The 15,185-nt window shown below is 47.0% G+C and overlaps 2 protein-coding genes across 4 annotated transcripts in view; both read right to left on the bottom strand.

The window, feature by feature from the left end:
- GLB1 (galactosidase beta 1) overlaps positions 1-9,700 on the bottom strand; it is a 65,774-nt gene extending 56,074 nt beyond the window's left edge. For both annotated transcript variants that reach the window (XM_006087564.3, XM_023752938.1), the window contains exon 1: positions 9,551-9,700. In XM_006087564.3, the coding sequence (XP_006087626.1) occupies positions 9,551-9,622 (72 nt within the window). In that variant the 5' untranslated portion in view covers positions 9,623-9,700. The remainder of the gene's footprint in view (positions 1-9,550) is intronic.
- Positions 1,366-9,673, bottom strand: TMPPE (transmembrane protein with metallophosphoesterase domain). 2 transcript variants are annotated; one of them, XM_023752940.1, is made up of 2 exons: positions 9,551-9,673; positions 1,366-6,242 (listed from the first exon to the last, which is right to left on the bottom strand). In XM_023752940.1, the coding sequence occupies exon 2, from the start codon at positions 6,236-6,238 to the stop codon at positions 5,303-5,305; it is 936 nt and encodes a 311-aa protein (XP_023608708.1). In that variant the 5' UTR covers positions 6,239-6,242; positions 9,551-9,673; the 3' UTR covers positions 1,366-5,302. The 2 variants fall into 2 exon arrangements, with proteins under 2 accessions (XP_023608708.1, XP_023608707.1); XM_023752939.1 differs by lacking the exon at positions 9,551-9,673 and having other exon boundaries at positions 1,366-7,265.
- Positions 9,701-15,185: the final 5,485 nt, after the last annotated feature.

Below are 15,185 nucleotides of genomic sequence, written 5' to 3'. Positions count from 1 at the left end.
CATTCCTTAAACTAGCGGTTCTCAACCTGTGGGTCACAACCCCTTTGGCAGTCAAACGACCCTTTCACAGGGATCGCCTAAGACCATCCTGCATATCAGATATTTACATTACGATTCATAACAGTAGCAACAGTTATGAAGTAGCAACGAAAATAATTTTATGGTTGGGTCACAACATGAGGAACTGTATTTAAAGGGCCAGAAGGTTGAGAACCGCTGCCTAAACCCTTTCAACTCACCCTAAAGACCCAAAAGCCTACAGAATTCCTGACATGAACTGTTCAGCTCTAAGGTGACAGAGCCCTAAGCCTCCTAGACTGTTAGCACCTACGGTTGACAGGAGAGGGATTAAGGAAAGGGGAAAAGATAGAGGTGGATGAGTCTTTATACACCATGGGCTTCCCAGACCCTTTAGTTCACAAAACAAAGAGAAAGAGAAGGAATATTTCAGATGACTATAACACAAACTTGAATTATTTCAGATCTATGTATCTTTCACACATGAAATGTCATGGAAACACCATTACATAAGTCAGGCTAGAGAAGCAAAACCACCACAGGGAATGGTGAGAATCGATATAGATCTGGAAAATTTGTAGATGAGCTGCTACATTCTATTTTTATTAATTTTGTTTACTAATTTATGTCTGTCTTATTCTGTAAAGATTTTTGTTGAGCATCCCAAAGGACTGTGGGCAAAGAGTGTAAGTTACGATGGAAGAGGCGGGGAAGTGACAGATGGAGGAGAAATGGGCCCAGCTGGGACCAGTTCCCAATCCTCTAGGACTCACAGACATTTGCAGACTTAATTCTGCCCCTTCATCTCAGAAAAAAGTGTATAGTTTTTATTTTTAAATAAAAAATTTAAATATAAAGTATTTCTCAAATGATCTTCCACAAAGGTGCCAAGACCATTCAATGGGAAAAAGACAATCTCGTCAACAAATGGTGTTGGGAAAACTAGACATCCACATGTAGAAGAATGAAGTTGGGCCCTTATCTTACATCATATATAAAAATTAACTCAAAATGGATCATAAGCTTCATGATATTAGACTTGGCAATGATTGCTTGAGTACGACAACAAAAGCACAGGCAGCAAGAGCGAAAATAGACAAATGGGGCATCCTTAAAAACTTCTGCACATGAAGGCCAATAGAGGGAAAAGACAATCTATGGACAAGAGAAAATATCTGCAAATCACATATCTGGTAAGGGGTTAATATCTACACTAATAAAAGAGAACCATGAAAATTGGTGTCACTCCGCTACGCCCACCAGCCAATCAGATGAGCATGCAAATTAACCCAACAAAGATGGCAGTTAATTTGCATATGCAGGCCCAGAGCGAAGACTGAAGACAATGTAGAAGGAAGCCAAGCGCTGCAGAAGGGAGCGAAGCTGCGGACAAGCAAGGTGGGGACGGGGGCGGGGCTGGTGGAGGTGGGAGCAAAGCCCGCCTCGCCTCGGCAGGTTTCGCTTCCTTCTCTGCTTCACTCGGGCAGCAGGAAGCCCTATTCTTGCAGGAATCTTCTTGCAATGGGCCTGTACTACAGAATATAAAAAGAACTCTTACAACTCAACAACAACAAAAAGTCAAATAACCTGATTTTAAAATGGGGAAAGACTTAAATAGACATTTCTCCAAAGATGATATACAAACATGATCGACAAACATATGAAAAGATGCTCAACATCCCTAATCATCAGAGGAATGCAAATCAAAACCACAGTAAGTTATCACCTCACACTACTAACAAAAAAACAAACAAGCAGTAACTAGTTCTGTGAAAATGGAGAGAAATCAGACCCTTTGTGCATTGCTGGTGGGATTATAAAATGGTTCAACTATGGAAAACAGTATGGAAGGTCCTCAAAAAAATGAAAAACCAGAACTATATAATCCAGCAACCTGACTTCTGGGTATTTTTCCAAAAGAATAGAGAGCAGAGTCTTGAAGAGATATTTGCACTCCCATGTTCACAGCAGCATTATTCACAGTAGACAAAAAAAAAAAAAGGTGGAAGCAAGCCAAATGTCCACTGATGGATGGATAAACAAAATGTGATATACACATACGAAGAAATATTATTCAGCCTTAGGCAGTCTTGTCACATGCTACCACATGGATGAACACGGAGGACATGGTGCTAAGTGAAATAAGCCATCACAAATAAACAATGCATGATTCCACTTATATATGGTACCCAGAGGAGTCAAATTCATGGAAACAGAATGTAAAATGGTGGTTATTAGGAGCTGAGGGAAGGGGAAAAGAGGAGCTATTGTTTAATGGGTATAGAGTTTCAGATCTGCAAGATAAAAAAGCTCTGGAGACCTGTTTCACAACAGTGTGACTATACTTAACACTACTAAACTATACCCTTAAAAATCATTAAAATGCTAAATTTTATGCTATGTGCTTTTTACCAGGTTGGGGGGTTGGGGAAGAGACAATGGGGATAAGCAGGAACAACTGAATACTAACTCTTTAGACAGTAAACTGTATTTGAATCCTGTTACTCACCTGTAACAGATACAGTTGCTTAACCCTCAGTGGAAAACAACACTTGTATTGAGAAGTAGAAGACCTGGCTTCTAGCCCCCAAACCTCCTACTAGATAGTAGGTGATATTAAAGAATTACTGTTAGTTTCCTTGGATATAATAGCATTATGTATATACTTTTCTAGAAAGGATTCATAAGGAAGTATTTTGGGGGTAAAATTATATTTTCTAAGGTTTTGTTTAATATTGTGCAGCCAAAAAAGAAAAACAGTGTGGGGCAGGGATAAATGAGAAAAGAACAGCAGAACAGTCACAGCTGTGGAAGCTGGGTGGTGAGCCCACGGAGGTTCAGGAGGTTGTTCTGTGTACTTCACGAAAATTTAAAAATTTTCACAATAAAAAGTTTCAACAAAGGGGAAAAAGATGGAGGGATGTTTGGAATGGATGACAGTGGGACTAATGCACTGACATTTTACAATAATAGGATCACACTACACATGCCATTGTTAATTTCTTAAAAACGTTTCATTTTAACTTGCATTTACAGATTAAAAAAATAATAATAAACTAAAATAAAATTGAAAGAATTGTCAAGCTCCAAGTAAATATTTCTCTCCACCTCCTCTAGCCATAAACAAAAGAAGAAGGTAAACGGGCGAAGAACAGAGGTGCGGACGGTGCCTCGGCGAGCGACCCTTCAGGGCCCTGTCTGGACGGTAACGGAGAAGTTTCTGCTGGGAAACACCCACCACACCATGGAACACAAGCCAAGCAGGACTACTCCTTGGACAGGTAAGGTGGGCCTGTTCTGTTTCTAATGGAGAGGAATCAGTCACACTGCACTGGCAGGAAGGCCTGCTGTCAACACTTCAGAAATAGGAAGGGTGGTCTTCAGGATCCCATTATCCACCAGGCAGAGCATGCACAGGAGACATAACACAGGCCAAGGACACAGCAAACGCCCACAAATCACTGTGCCCGGCAGCAGGCGGCCCGGGACCCACTCACGTCCCCCAGGTTTGTCTGCTCCATAAACCCCTGGGGCACCCGCACCCAACACAGTTCCTTTGCAAGCCCCACTATGTTTACAAATTAACAACACTGAGTGCTTCCATGGTGACTGTGCCACGTGCAACTCACACTGACAAGTCTCAGGACCCTCCCCACGAGACAGACTTGAGGTAGACATGATCGTTATCCCCATTTTAGGGCGAGGGAAACCGAGGCTCAGGGAGGTCAAGTCACCTGCCCACACTGCCTGGCGGGGAGCAGCAGGGTGGGCCTCGCCCGTCAGAGCGGTGCCCGTGGTCCCCGTTGGAGAAAGAATCTCGGTCACAAACATGTCAACGCTGAGCCCAGGTCCTCAGTCTCCTCAGAGAGGCCTTTCCTAACAGGACTGCTTATTGCTACCCCAGGGGCAAAGGGTCTCTTGGTTCTGGCACAAGGGCCAGTCACGGTAGCCTCTGGTTGTTTTCCTGTGGGTCCAGTGGCCAGCAGAGATGGCCCTATGGTTCTGTGGCCAGAGTCCTAGGGCAGTTCTACGGAGGTCAGGCCAGGGGACTGGAAGCCGTCTGGTAGGAAGGATGGTCCCAGCACTCCACAGCCGGGGCCCAGCCGGAGGCAAGGCCTCAAGGCCCTGCTGGAGCACAGGGGCCTGCCACTCCCCATGCAACTTCCCCACTGGGAGAGAGGGAGCCTGTTTCCCACCAAAAAAAAAAAAAAAAAAAGTCAGACCCAAGCCTGGGGTGGGACTCCAGTTTCCTGACTCTTCCTCTAACATAACAGACATCCTACACTGAACTGAAACCAGCCCATGTAGTTACACAAGTGAAGTGAAATTAGGCTCAAGCAAACCACTTTGAAAAGAATATCAGGTTCTAGGTCCTTGTTCTCTGACTTCTGGTAACTGTCTGAACCCTGAACCACCAGATAGTGGAGAGAACACTTTCTTTGGGAGGTAGAAGACGTGGTTTCCACCCCAGAAACTCCCTGTCATGTTGCCAATGCCCTTTGCCTCCTTTCCTCATTTCTAAATAGGGAAAAGCAGCCTGTCCCTAGGGTGACCTCACCCGATTGTATAAAAGGAGGCAAACACCCTCTGAGTCCCCAGGCAGCACTATTACCATCACCTACCAAGGTGCTCTGTTTCTTCCCACCCCACCCCCAACCCCCAAGGCCCAGGAGAAGCAGACAGGAATAGCATCACTCAAGGTCTGGAAGAAGATGAGCTCTGTATTCCAGCAGGTTTTGCCAATTCTCTCAATAGAGGGACTCTGAGAGAACCAACAGGGAAAATAAATTCTTCTCCAGCAGCCAAAGGGGCCTCCATCTCGCCTGCTCTCCCAGATTACTAGCAACATGCCCCTTACCCAGAAAGCTCTGCATCAATGATTCTGGCAACTGCCTAAGTCCCAAAGAGGGTTTGAAAGGCACTCAGAGTTCCTTCCCTACTCTGCTTCCTAGAGGCATCCCTTTCAAGCAACCCCATGTTTCTTTCAGTTTATTCCTGGGAGTTCTGCAGAGAGGGGGGTTTACTCCACATCATCTGGACAATAGATGCCCGTTCTTATGCATGTGACTTCAGTGGCCTCACAAATGCATGTAAGAAAGCAACTGGCCATCTACAGAGCTAACCTGTCAGGCAGCCCCACCACAAATCACTGTTCCAACCAGCCTGTGGCCAGGGTGTGTCAGCAGGGCTGGGCAGGAAAGGCTGGAGGGCGTCAAGCAGGCAACCCACCCTGAAGAGGGACAGAGAATGAGGGCAAGGGCAGAGGATGAGGGCGGGGCCAGGTTCAAGGAGCCCGCTGCAGGATGAGCTCCGTGATCTCTGCCCTGCTCCCCAATCTCATGGGGATCCCATAGTAGGCCGTGCCTGGGCTGACGTATACAAATGTGGTCTGAGCCACTTGGTAGAGACCAGCAAAGAAGGGGTTCAGGAGATAGGCCGCCACATTCAAGGGGAAGATTTGCCCAGCATGTGTGTGCCCAGAAAGGATCAGGTTAATATCCGGCCGAGCCTGAAGGGCTCTCTTGGCAGCCAGGGGCTGGTGAGCCAGCAAGATGGTGGTATGGTCCAGGCTGCAGCCCCCCAGCGCCTTCTCAAGATCCATCCCGTGGCCAGAGTAGTGCAGGATGTCTGCTTCAATGTCATCCACGCCGGCCAAGCAGATCCAGTCGTCATCCTCGCCGCCACCACCACGCTGGGCCCGGGTGGCAGAAATCTTCACGTTCTCATTGTGCAGCGGCCTGACATTCAGGGTCTCCAGCAGCGCAAACCAGTTGCTGACATCTGACGTGTAGTATTCGTGATTCCCGGTGACGAAGTAGGTGCCCAGGCGTGAATGAAGCTGGCCTAAAGGAGCGACAGCCGTCCGCAGGATTGAGGCTTCTGAATCGCAGAGGTCCCCCACGATCACCGTGACATCCGGTTCCAGCACGTTCACCATCCTCACGAACATCTCCATCTTGGTCCTGCCCACGGTGGGGCCCAAGTGAATGTCTGAGAGGAGCACGATCTTGAGGTTGTCCATCGAGGTGGGCAGCTGATGGATGGGCACCTCCACGGTCTTCACCGCCGGGGGCTGGGCAGCATTCAGCAGCCCCGCTACGCTGAGCACGGCGGTCACGGCCACTGCCAGGGCCGGCCTGAGCGCCAGCTTCCTTGTCTTGTCCAGGCTGCCCACGACCCGACCACTGCGCCAGGCCAAGAGCTGGTAGGCCTGCTCCATGCCGCTGAGGGTACAGAGGAAGAAGAGCATGATGATGTACGCCCCGAGGCAGGAGTAGGCGGCCAAGGAAAAGAGGTAGGGCTCCTCGGCCACTAAAAAGAGCATGGTGAAGAAACTGGAGTGGGCCAGGGCCAGAAAGGCCACGACTGCCATCTTCCAAAGATGAAGACAGGCCGACTGTGAGGCCGGGGAATGGCTAAGGTTGCTGACAATGCTACGCCAGATGTAGAGGGAGCCGATCAGCATGAGCGAGTTGGCAAACAGGGCAAGCTGCAGGCGGAACAGCCAACGCCAGGCCCTGACCTCGAGGCTCTCGGACAGGTAGGAGCGGGAGATAATCATGGACACGAAGACAGTGCCAGCAGCCAGGGCGGCCTTCCCGACCAGGGAGAGGTGCCTGAAGATCACCATTTTCTCAGCTCCTAAGAGGGTCCCCTGGCAGGTCTGTGCAGGTGGGCTCTGGAAGGTGAGTTCCTTAGAAAGGACAGTGGCCAAGGAGAGGGTTCCAGGTCAGGTCAGGTCCGCCTGCAACCAGGAACCCGCATCAGCTTTGTGGAACGTTAGCGCTTTCTGGTCCCCATTCAAAACCTGAGGGTCACTTACAGGGGCCCAACCTGCCTAGACTCCACACCACCCATCAGTGGCCACACTTCATCACGGCAGTACAAACACAGTGGGTTGTAACATGACGGGCAGCTTTCATTTTCTTCTTTTCCGTTTTTTTTTTCCCACAAGGAAAAACGTATGAAATTTCTTTTACAGTAAGAAAAACGTTATTCTAAACCAGCGGTTCTCAAAGTGTGGTCTGCGAGACCCTTCCAGGGGTCCGTTCAGTTAAAATTGTTTTCATAATAATACTAAGCCATCACTGCCCTGCCCTTTCTCATTCTCTCATGAGCACACAGCGGAGCTTTTCAGAAGCTGCGTGACGTATGCTATGGCAACACTGAATACAGGCGCAGTTAGGAATCTCCGACTGTCCTGGGTTAAGACGGACATGAAAGACATTTGCAAAAGTGAAAACTAATACCACTCTTCACCCTAAAATTCGGGGAGAAACATTGTTATTTTCCCAAAAAGCGTAAGTTTCCTAACATGTAATAGATTAATAAATATTTTTAATTTTAATTCCTAGGACAGTTAAAAGTTTGAGAACCGCTGTTCTAAATAAATGTAAACAAGGGACCTAGCTGGTTTGGCTCAGTGGATGGACTAAAGGGTCCCAGGTTCGATTCTGTCCCAGGTTCGATTCTGGCTAAGGGCACAGGCCTGGGTTGCAGGCTCCATCCCTCCACAGCAGGGGTCGTGCTCATCATTGATGTTTCTATCTCTTTACCTCTCTCCCTTCCTCGCTGAAATCAATTTAAAAAAATATATTTTAACCCTTTGAGTGCCAACCAATATCCTAGGAACTATGGTAAAATCGCCAAGGCATTTTTGCTGATTTTACAGCAGTTTAGAAAAAAAATTATGAATCGCAAGTAAATGAAGTTACATATTCAAAAACTTAAGGAAACCTTTCCTACATTTGTTTTCATCTTTGACATATATTGTTTGCTGATTGTATTATAAAATACTAGTAGAAAAAAAAATTTGAAGAAAACATAATGTTAAAATAAAATTAATGTTGACTTTGAATACAGGAATGAAGATATTGTTTAACTTTTAATAAGATTTTGATAAAAAATCTAAAATATTTAGATAAAAGCAGGCTTAGAACTGGACGCCATTTCGAAGCTTTAAGGCCACAAAATCTGAGTAAACTCCATAAAAATGCCAAAGGCCAATTTTAGAACTACAAACACTCGGCATCACAAGTAATCTGCACTTAGGAGCCATCTGTCAATAAAGAGTGAACTAGCATCTAATAGTGACACTGCAGGAGGAGCGCGATAGCGCTCCCGGCACTCAAAGGTTTAAAAAAGATAAATGTAAACAAGGGAATCACGGAAAGCTGTCCACTGGTAGCTTTCTTCAGCTCCAGGTCCAGGCAGGGACACTTAGACATGGAAGAATTCCTGGGGGAGGTGGCAGGGCAGTCGGAGGGCACCCCGCTGCTGAGCGATGCTGCACAAAGATGAGCAACCATTGCTCAGGGGACTGCCCTGCCCACCAGCTCCTCGTCTATAAACCCATCTCTCTTCCTTCCCACAGCCACCCAAATATAAAGATCTGTCTTCCCGGCACACATCTGTCTCTGCCACCTTTCCCATGGTTCTCACCTGGGGCTAGCTCTCACCTGGGGGGCTCCTCCAGGCCTCCTGGCCAAAAAATCTGGGGCTCAGGAGCCACAGGCCCCAGTAGTCAGGGTAGCAAATACTTCATGTGAGCTGACATTTTCCCAAGAGGAACTCTAAATTAAAATATGTTCAGTAGGCGTTTCCAAATACTTAAGATTCTTAACCTCTGGATTTCATGGAAATGTGTGACTTTGCTCTAGGCAAGTTATTCTCTAAGCCTTTGATCAAAGGGTATGATTTACAGGTCAATGGGCCCGAATTTCACCACTTCTACTTAAAACGTGCCCCGGACTCAGCCCACCCAGACTCTGGAGGAACCAGAGTTGGTTGGCGGAATGTGCAGAGGGGCTGGTGCGGTTTCAATTCCCTGCTGTTCTTCTCCCGCCAGACGCGTCCCCCCCTCGCCTACTCGCTCCCGCAGACCTCCCTCCAGCCGCTCAGGCTGCCACCTGCCGCCCGCCTCCAGCCCGCCCTCGGCCTCGACCGCCAGACCCGGAAGGTTTGGAAAATCCAAGTCAAAAAGAGGAGGCGGCGGGGAGTGGCAAGAAGGGCACGAGATGTTTGGTAAGAGGACGTCTCGAAAGCAATGAACCCAAAGTTCCCATTGCAGGGGGGGTGGCCTCCCCTGACCCCATTTTCTCCTTCCGGAGCGCCCCGCAGAGCACACACTGGGCAAGGGAGGGCGCCCCAAACCGGAGCCCAAGACTTCCTCCTCTCGCGCGCTATTTAGAATCCCCCCCTCCTGGAAAACTGCGAAGCTGGAAGCGTGTGGGCGCACCTCATCTCACCCCCCTCGAGGCACCTTTGGGGACCTGGGTCCCAGCGAAACCGGCGTCCGGAGCGGAACACACCAGCGACCGGCTACCGGGAAGGACGCGCGCCCCGCCCGGCCCGCCCCCGACGGGAAGGCCAGTCTACTGCCTGCGCTCCGCAGGCTGCAGGTCAGCGGCGTGCACCCCGGGAGCCCAGGACCACCGCCCCGCAGGACCCCTCTTGGCCGCAGCCCCAGCCCCGTCCTTCGCCAGCATGTCCCCTATCAGTGCATCCCCGCGTGGGGATCCTGTGGACTTACCCGAAAGCTGCGCGCAGTCCCCGGCAACAGCGACACCAGCAACAGAGAAAGGATGCGCTCGACCCCCAGCATGTCCACCCTCCAGCTTCCCGGCTCCGCCACAGTCGGCGCCGGGGCCAGCAGCTCAGCGTCACTAGACTGAGGACCCGGGGCCTGCTCCGCCCCGTGCTCCGCCCTGCGACAGCTGACCCGGGGGCGGGGAACCGGCGCAGGACGAGCCTGGAGGGCGCGTGCAGCCTTGTGACACTAGGATAGTGTTATCTGGCCCTAGTCGGCCTCAGACTCTTTGCAGAGGCAATCCGGAGGCCCCGCTGTCAGCAGCTAGATAACTCGCCCTGGGGTTGGACTTTAACCAGGGTCTCCTTGCCCCCTGGCTGCCTCAGAGGACAGAAGGGGGAAGCTGAGACCAGATAACCCTGAGTGCAGGAGATAAAATCCTACCCTAGGATTCTCGGGAAAACTCTAAACTAGGGATCAGAAAATTGTAGTCCCTGGACCAACTGTATACCTGGAACTTGTTAAAAATGCAAATCCCAGGGCCCCACCCCAGGAACTTTCAATCAGAAACTCTAAGGATGAAGTCCAGAAATCCATATTTTTACAACCCCTGCAGGTTTTTCGGTGCGTGCTAAAGTTGGAGAACCATTCTAAGAAATGTAGAGATATGGTTCAGCTATGGTAAAATCATTCCAAATGCCAACCTTCAACGCACCAGGATCTGTAGAATTTGTATTTCATTGTTGGGTTTTGAGATGAGAGCAACACCTCCCACCTTTTAATTTTGCACTCGAGCTTCTCAAGAGCCCTGTGATGCTGATGTAGGCAGATCTGTCAAATCAGGACAAAACACAGCCATGTGCCCCTTACGGAAGAGATACAGTCTTAGAAATGCAACATTAGCCAGCCAGTGTGGCTCAGGGGTTGTTGAACACTGACCCAAGAACTTAGAGGTCTCCAGTTCGATTCCTGGTCAGGGCACATGCCCAGGTTATGGGCTCGATCCCCAGTAGGGGGCATGCAGGAGGCAGCCAATCAGTGATTCTCTCTCTTTGATGTTTCTATCCCTCGCTCCCTCTCCCTTCCTCTCTCTTTCTACTGTTTCTTCAATTTTTTTCTAAGTCTGAATTATTGCAAAATAAAGTTAAATTTTAAAAAATCCTTAGCAAATGGCAGAATCAACCTTTCCTACCTACCCCCCCCCCCCCCCCCAGCCTGTAGACCCCAGGTGGCAATACGCAGCAGGCATTTTTAACTGAATTGAGGCAGGAAGTGTTTAGCACAGGATTGTGCTAAACAAACTAAAGCTGGCAGCTCAAACCCGGCCTTATGCCTGTTTTTGTATGGTCTGTCAGTTAAGAGTCATTTCTACATTTTTATTTTATTTTTTAAAATATATTTTATTGATTTTTTACAGAGAGGGAAGGAGAAGGATAGAGTTAGAAACATCGATGAGAGAGAAACATTGATCAGCTGCCTCCTGCACACCTCCTACTGGGGATGTGCCCACAACCAAGGTACATGCCCTTGACCAGTGCTACTCCAACTGTGGTCCAAGGACAGTGATAGGAAAAGAAATTCAAAGTAGGTATTTAGAAACTTGTAGCAATTTGCAAAAGTTTTTTTAAAAAAATATTTTTATTGATTTCAGAGAGGAAGGGAGAGGGAGAGATAGAAATGTCAATGATGAGAGAATCATGGATCAGCTGCCTCCTGCACGCCCCCTACTGGGGATCAAGCCAGCAACCTGGGCATGTGCCCTGACCGGGAAAGGAACCTAGGACCCTTCAGTCCACAGGCTGATGTTCTATCCACTGAGCCAAACCGGCAAAGGCACAAAAGTTTGTTAAATCTAATAATGAAAAGGTCTATTTTAACAAATATTTTCTTATTGATTTTTAGAGAGAGAGAGGAAAGGAGAGGGATAGAGAGATAGAAACATTGATGAGAGAAAAACATCATCAATTGGCTGCCTTTTGCATGTTGGAAATCCTGGACATGTGACCTCTCCCTTCCTCTCTCTCAAATCAATAAAAATATATATTTTTTAAAAACTAAAAAAACAACACTAAAGTCTCGGGCCTGCTGAAGTGGACAGTTGGGCTGTGTAGCAATTCCAAATCTTTCTTACGTCTTCAAGTTTTCTGACACACAAAATCCTGACACCCGTGTTCAGGAGTTAAGTTGTACAACCAACTGGTGGGTATGGTTATGAAAGAATAAAAAGATAAAATTGTGAAATAATCAGTTAACAGTTTCCTCACAGCTCCAATAAAAGTTAGCAGGATGCCATATGACAGTCATGAGTGTTAGGATGTCCTTGTCCCTATGTTCTCATAGGGACAAGGGCATCTCCCTTGTCATAGGGACAAGAAATTCCCTTTCAGTTTCTAAAAACAGGTATGTTTTTGAGGTAAGTAAAAATATAAAATATCCTAAGTGAGGCTTGCCTTTGGGGGGGGGGGAGACGACAAAAACAAGGACTTTGCTTTTGTTTATTCTCTCAATAATTTTTTTAAAACCTTCACCTGAGATGTTTATTGATTTTAGAGAAAGAGGAAAGGAACGAGAGACACAATAATGTGAACCAGCAACCTAGGTATGTGCCCTAACTGGGAATTGAACCCTTAACCTTTTGCTGTACTGGGCAATGCTCCAACCAACTGAACCCCAGTGGCCAGGGTGGAGGACTTTGTTTTAAACATTCTCTCCTATCTTCTTCATATCACCTTGCTATCACCAGGGTCTCTCAGCCACATCTTTGCAAGGTTGTTGTTAACTTATTGTTCATTTCTGTTTGTGTGTCTGTTTTTGAATTGGGGTGTTTGCCTTTTTCACGTTCTCCACACATTCGGGATATCAAGCCCCAGGTAAGATGGCCATGGATTCTCTGGGCAGGAGGCAACCGGGAGCCAGGTAAACTCTCCCCCGAACTCTGCCATCTCTACGGGCTCCTTCTCTCCAGTCAGGTTTCTGCTCAGACATCACCCCCTCATGCAACCTTTCTCCACTCCATCCCACTCCCTTGTTTTATTTTCTTTGTATCACTACTGCAATTGTTTCCCTAAAAATTGTTTTAACATAACAACTAACTATAAAATAATATCTTAAAAATACAGGTATGGGAAAATACATGTATGGCATAGAAAATGATACAGTGAGTGTCCTCATACTCACTCCCATTCCTTCTCCCCTAGGTGAACCCTCTCCCAATCCCATGCCCTTCCTTCCACCTTACAGGAAATCACTATCCGAAGTGTCTGTGTGGCTCCTTCTTCATTACAGTTGGTATTATCCTGTGTGCTTGTAAGAGGTAAGACTACAGTATTTGCATTCCTAAATAATATTTTGTGTGCTTTGACATACTTTAAAACTTTAGACAAATGAAGTTATTCTCTATTTTTTTTTTAGATTGAACTGTGTTATGTGTAGCTACAATTCTATCATTTTCCCCTGATGTAAAATATTATTCTATGTGCATATATTCTCACTTAAAAGCAACAACAATCCAGCCCTGGCTGGTGTGACTCGGTTGGAGCGTCGTCCCATGCACCAAAAGGTGACAGGTTCGATTCCCAGTCAGTGCACATATCCAGGTTTCAGGTTCGATCCCCAGGCAGACGCGTGAGGGAGGCAACCAACTGATGTTTCTCTCTCCCCCTCCCTTCCACTCTCTAAAATCAATAAAACAAGCAAACAAATAAAAACAACAATAACCTCGTTTATGGACAGGTTATTTCTGCTATTAAGAAAAGTGCTGCTATACACCAAAAACATTTACTAATTACAAAAATAATGAAGTGGAGAAACCATGACCTTAACAAAGTAACCAACATTAACCTCACTGATAGGAGGCAGATACTGTGTTTCTCCCTTGTGACACCAGCGAGAGAGGCAATATTGCTTCTGTGGTTTTCTGGCCAAACGAGCTTATCTGAATCTAATCATGAGGAAACATCAAAGAAACCCCAAATGAGGGAACTTTTTTTAGACAACGGGCCTGTATTCTTTTTAAAAATAGACTATTTTAAGAGAAGCTTTATTTACAGCAAAATTGAGCAGAGCCCAGCTGGTGTGGCTCAGTGAATGACCTCTTATGAACCAGGAGATCACGGTTCAATTCCCGGTCAGGGAACATGCCCAGGTTGCAGGCTCAACTCTCCTCACTGATGTTTCTTTCTCTCCCTTCCTCTCTGAAATCAATAAAAATATATTTTTTTAAAAATGTGAGCAGAGATTTCCCGTATGCCCCCTGCCACCACATATACACAGCTTTCCCCACTATCAGAATCCCATACCCAGTGGTACATCTGTTACAACTGATTAACCTACACTGGCACATCCTAATCACCCAAAGTTCATAGTTTACATTAGGGTTCACTCTTTTTTTTTTTTAAATATATTTCACTGATTTTTTATAGAGAGGAAGGGAGAGGGATAGAGAGTTAGAAACATTGATCAGCTGCCTCCTGCACACTCCCCACCGGGGATGTGCCTGCAACCAAGGTACATGCCCTTGACCGGAATTGAACCTGGGACCCTTGAGTCCGCAGGCCGACGCCCCATCCACTGAGCCTAACCGGCCAGGGCTAGGGTTCACTCTTGATGTTGTACATTCTATGGGTTTTGACAAATGTATAATATTTATCCACCTTTATAGGATCGCCCTAAAAATCCTCTGTGTTCTGCCTAGTCATCTGGGTGAAAAAGGTGAAGGGATAAAGTAAAATTGCTGGTTACAAAATAGTCATAGGAATCTCAGCATAGGGAATATAGTCAATGATATAGAAATAACTAAATATGGTGCCAGGCAGTACTGGAAATATCAGGGGGGGGTACATTTTATAAAGTATATGATTGTCTAACCACTCTGCTGTACACCTGAAACGAAATACAAAATTATATCGAATGCAAACGGTAATTGAAAAATAAAATTAAAGAGATCATTAGAATACAATTCTAAGTCATAACTATATATAAAAAGAAATGGAAACCCTCAGACTTGCTAAATCAGAAACTCTGGGGGTACAGCCCAGGCATCTGCGTTTTCACAAGTCCTCTAAGTCAGTGGTTCTCAACCTTCCTAATGCCGCGACCCTTTAATACAGTTCCTCATGTTGTGGTGACCCCCAATCATAAAATTATTTTCGTTGCTACTTCATAACTGTAATTTTGCTACTGTTATGAATCATAATGTAAATATGATATGCAGGATGTATTTTCATTGTTACAAATTGAACATAATTAAAGCATAGTGATTAATCACAAAAACAATATGTAATTATATATGTGTTTTCCGATGGTCTTAGGCGACCCCTGTGAAAGGGTCGTTGGACCCCCAAAGGAGTCGCGACCCACAGGTTGAGAACCACTGCTCTAAGGGATTGTAAAGTTTAAGTGGCGCTAATCTATGACCCGTTAGGACAGCGTCTGGCTTGCAGACCGCCGTCCCCCAACCAGCGAACAGCGGAGCCCCAGCACCGGCTGGACAGTGTAGGAACCTGAAGGCAGCGGGCGCTTCCCGGGGCACCATCCCCACCCGGGCAGCTGCAGGGACCCTCCGTCCGCCATTCCCACCCCGCAGCTGCAGGACCTTCTGGGCACATCCCCACTCCGGCAGCTGCAGGGACCTCCCGGG

The sequence above is a fragment of the Myotis lucifugus genome, unplaced genomic scaffold, assembly GCF_000147115.1.
Source record: "Myotis lucifugus unplaced genomic scaffold, Myoluc2.0 scaffold_39, whole genome shotgun sequence".
NCBI classification, from domain to species: Eukaryota; Metazoa; Chordata; class Mammalia; order Chiroptera; family Vespertilionidae; genus Myotis; species Myotis lucifugus.
The sequence above is the reverse complement of the archived record's forward strand: the minus strand, read 5'-3'. Positions and strand labels throughout refer to the sequence as shown.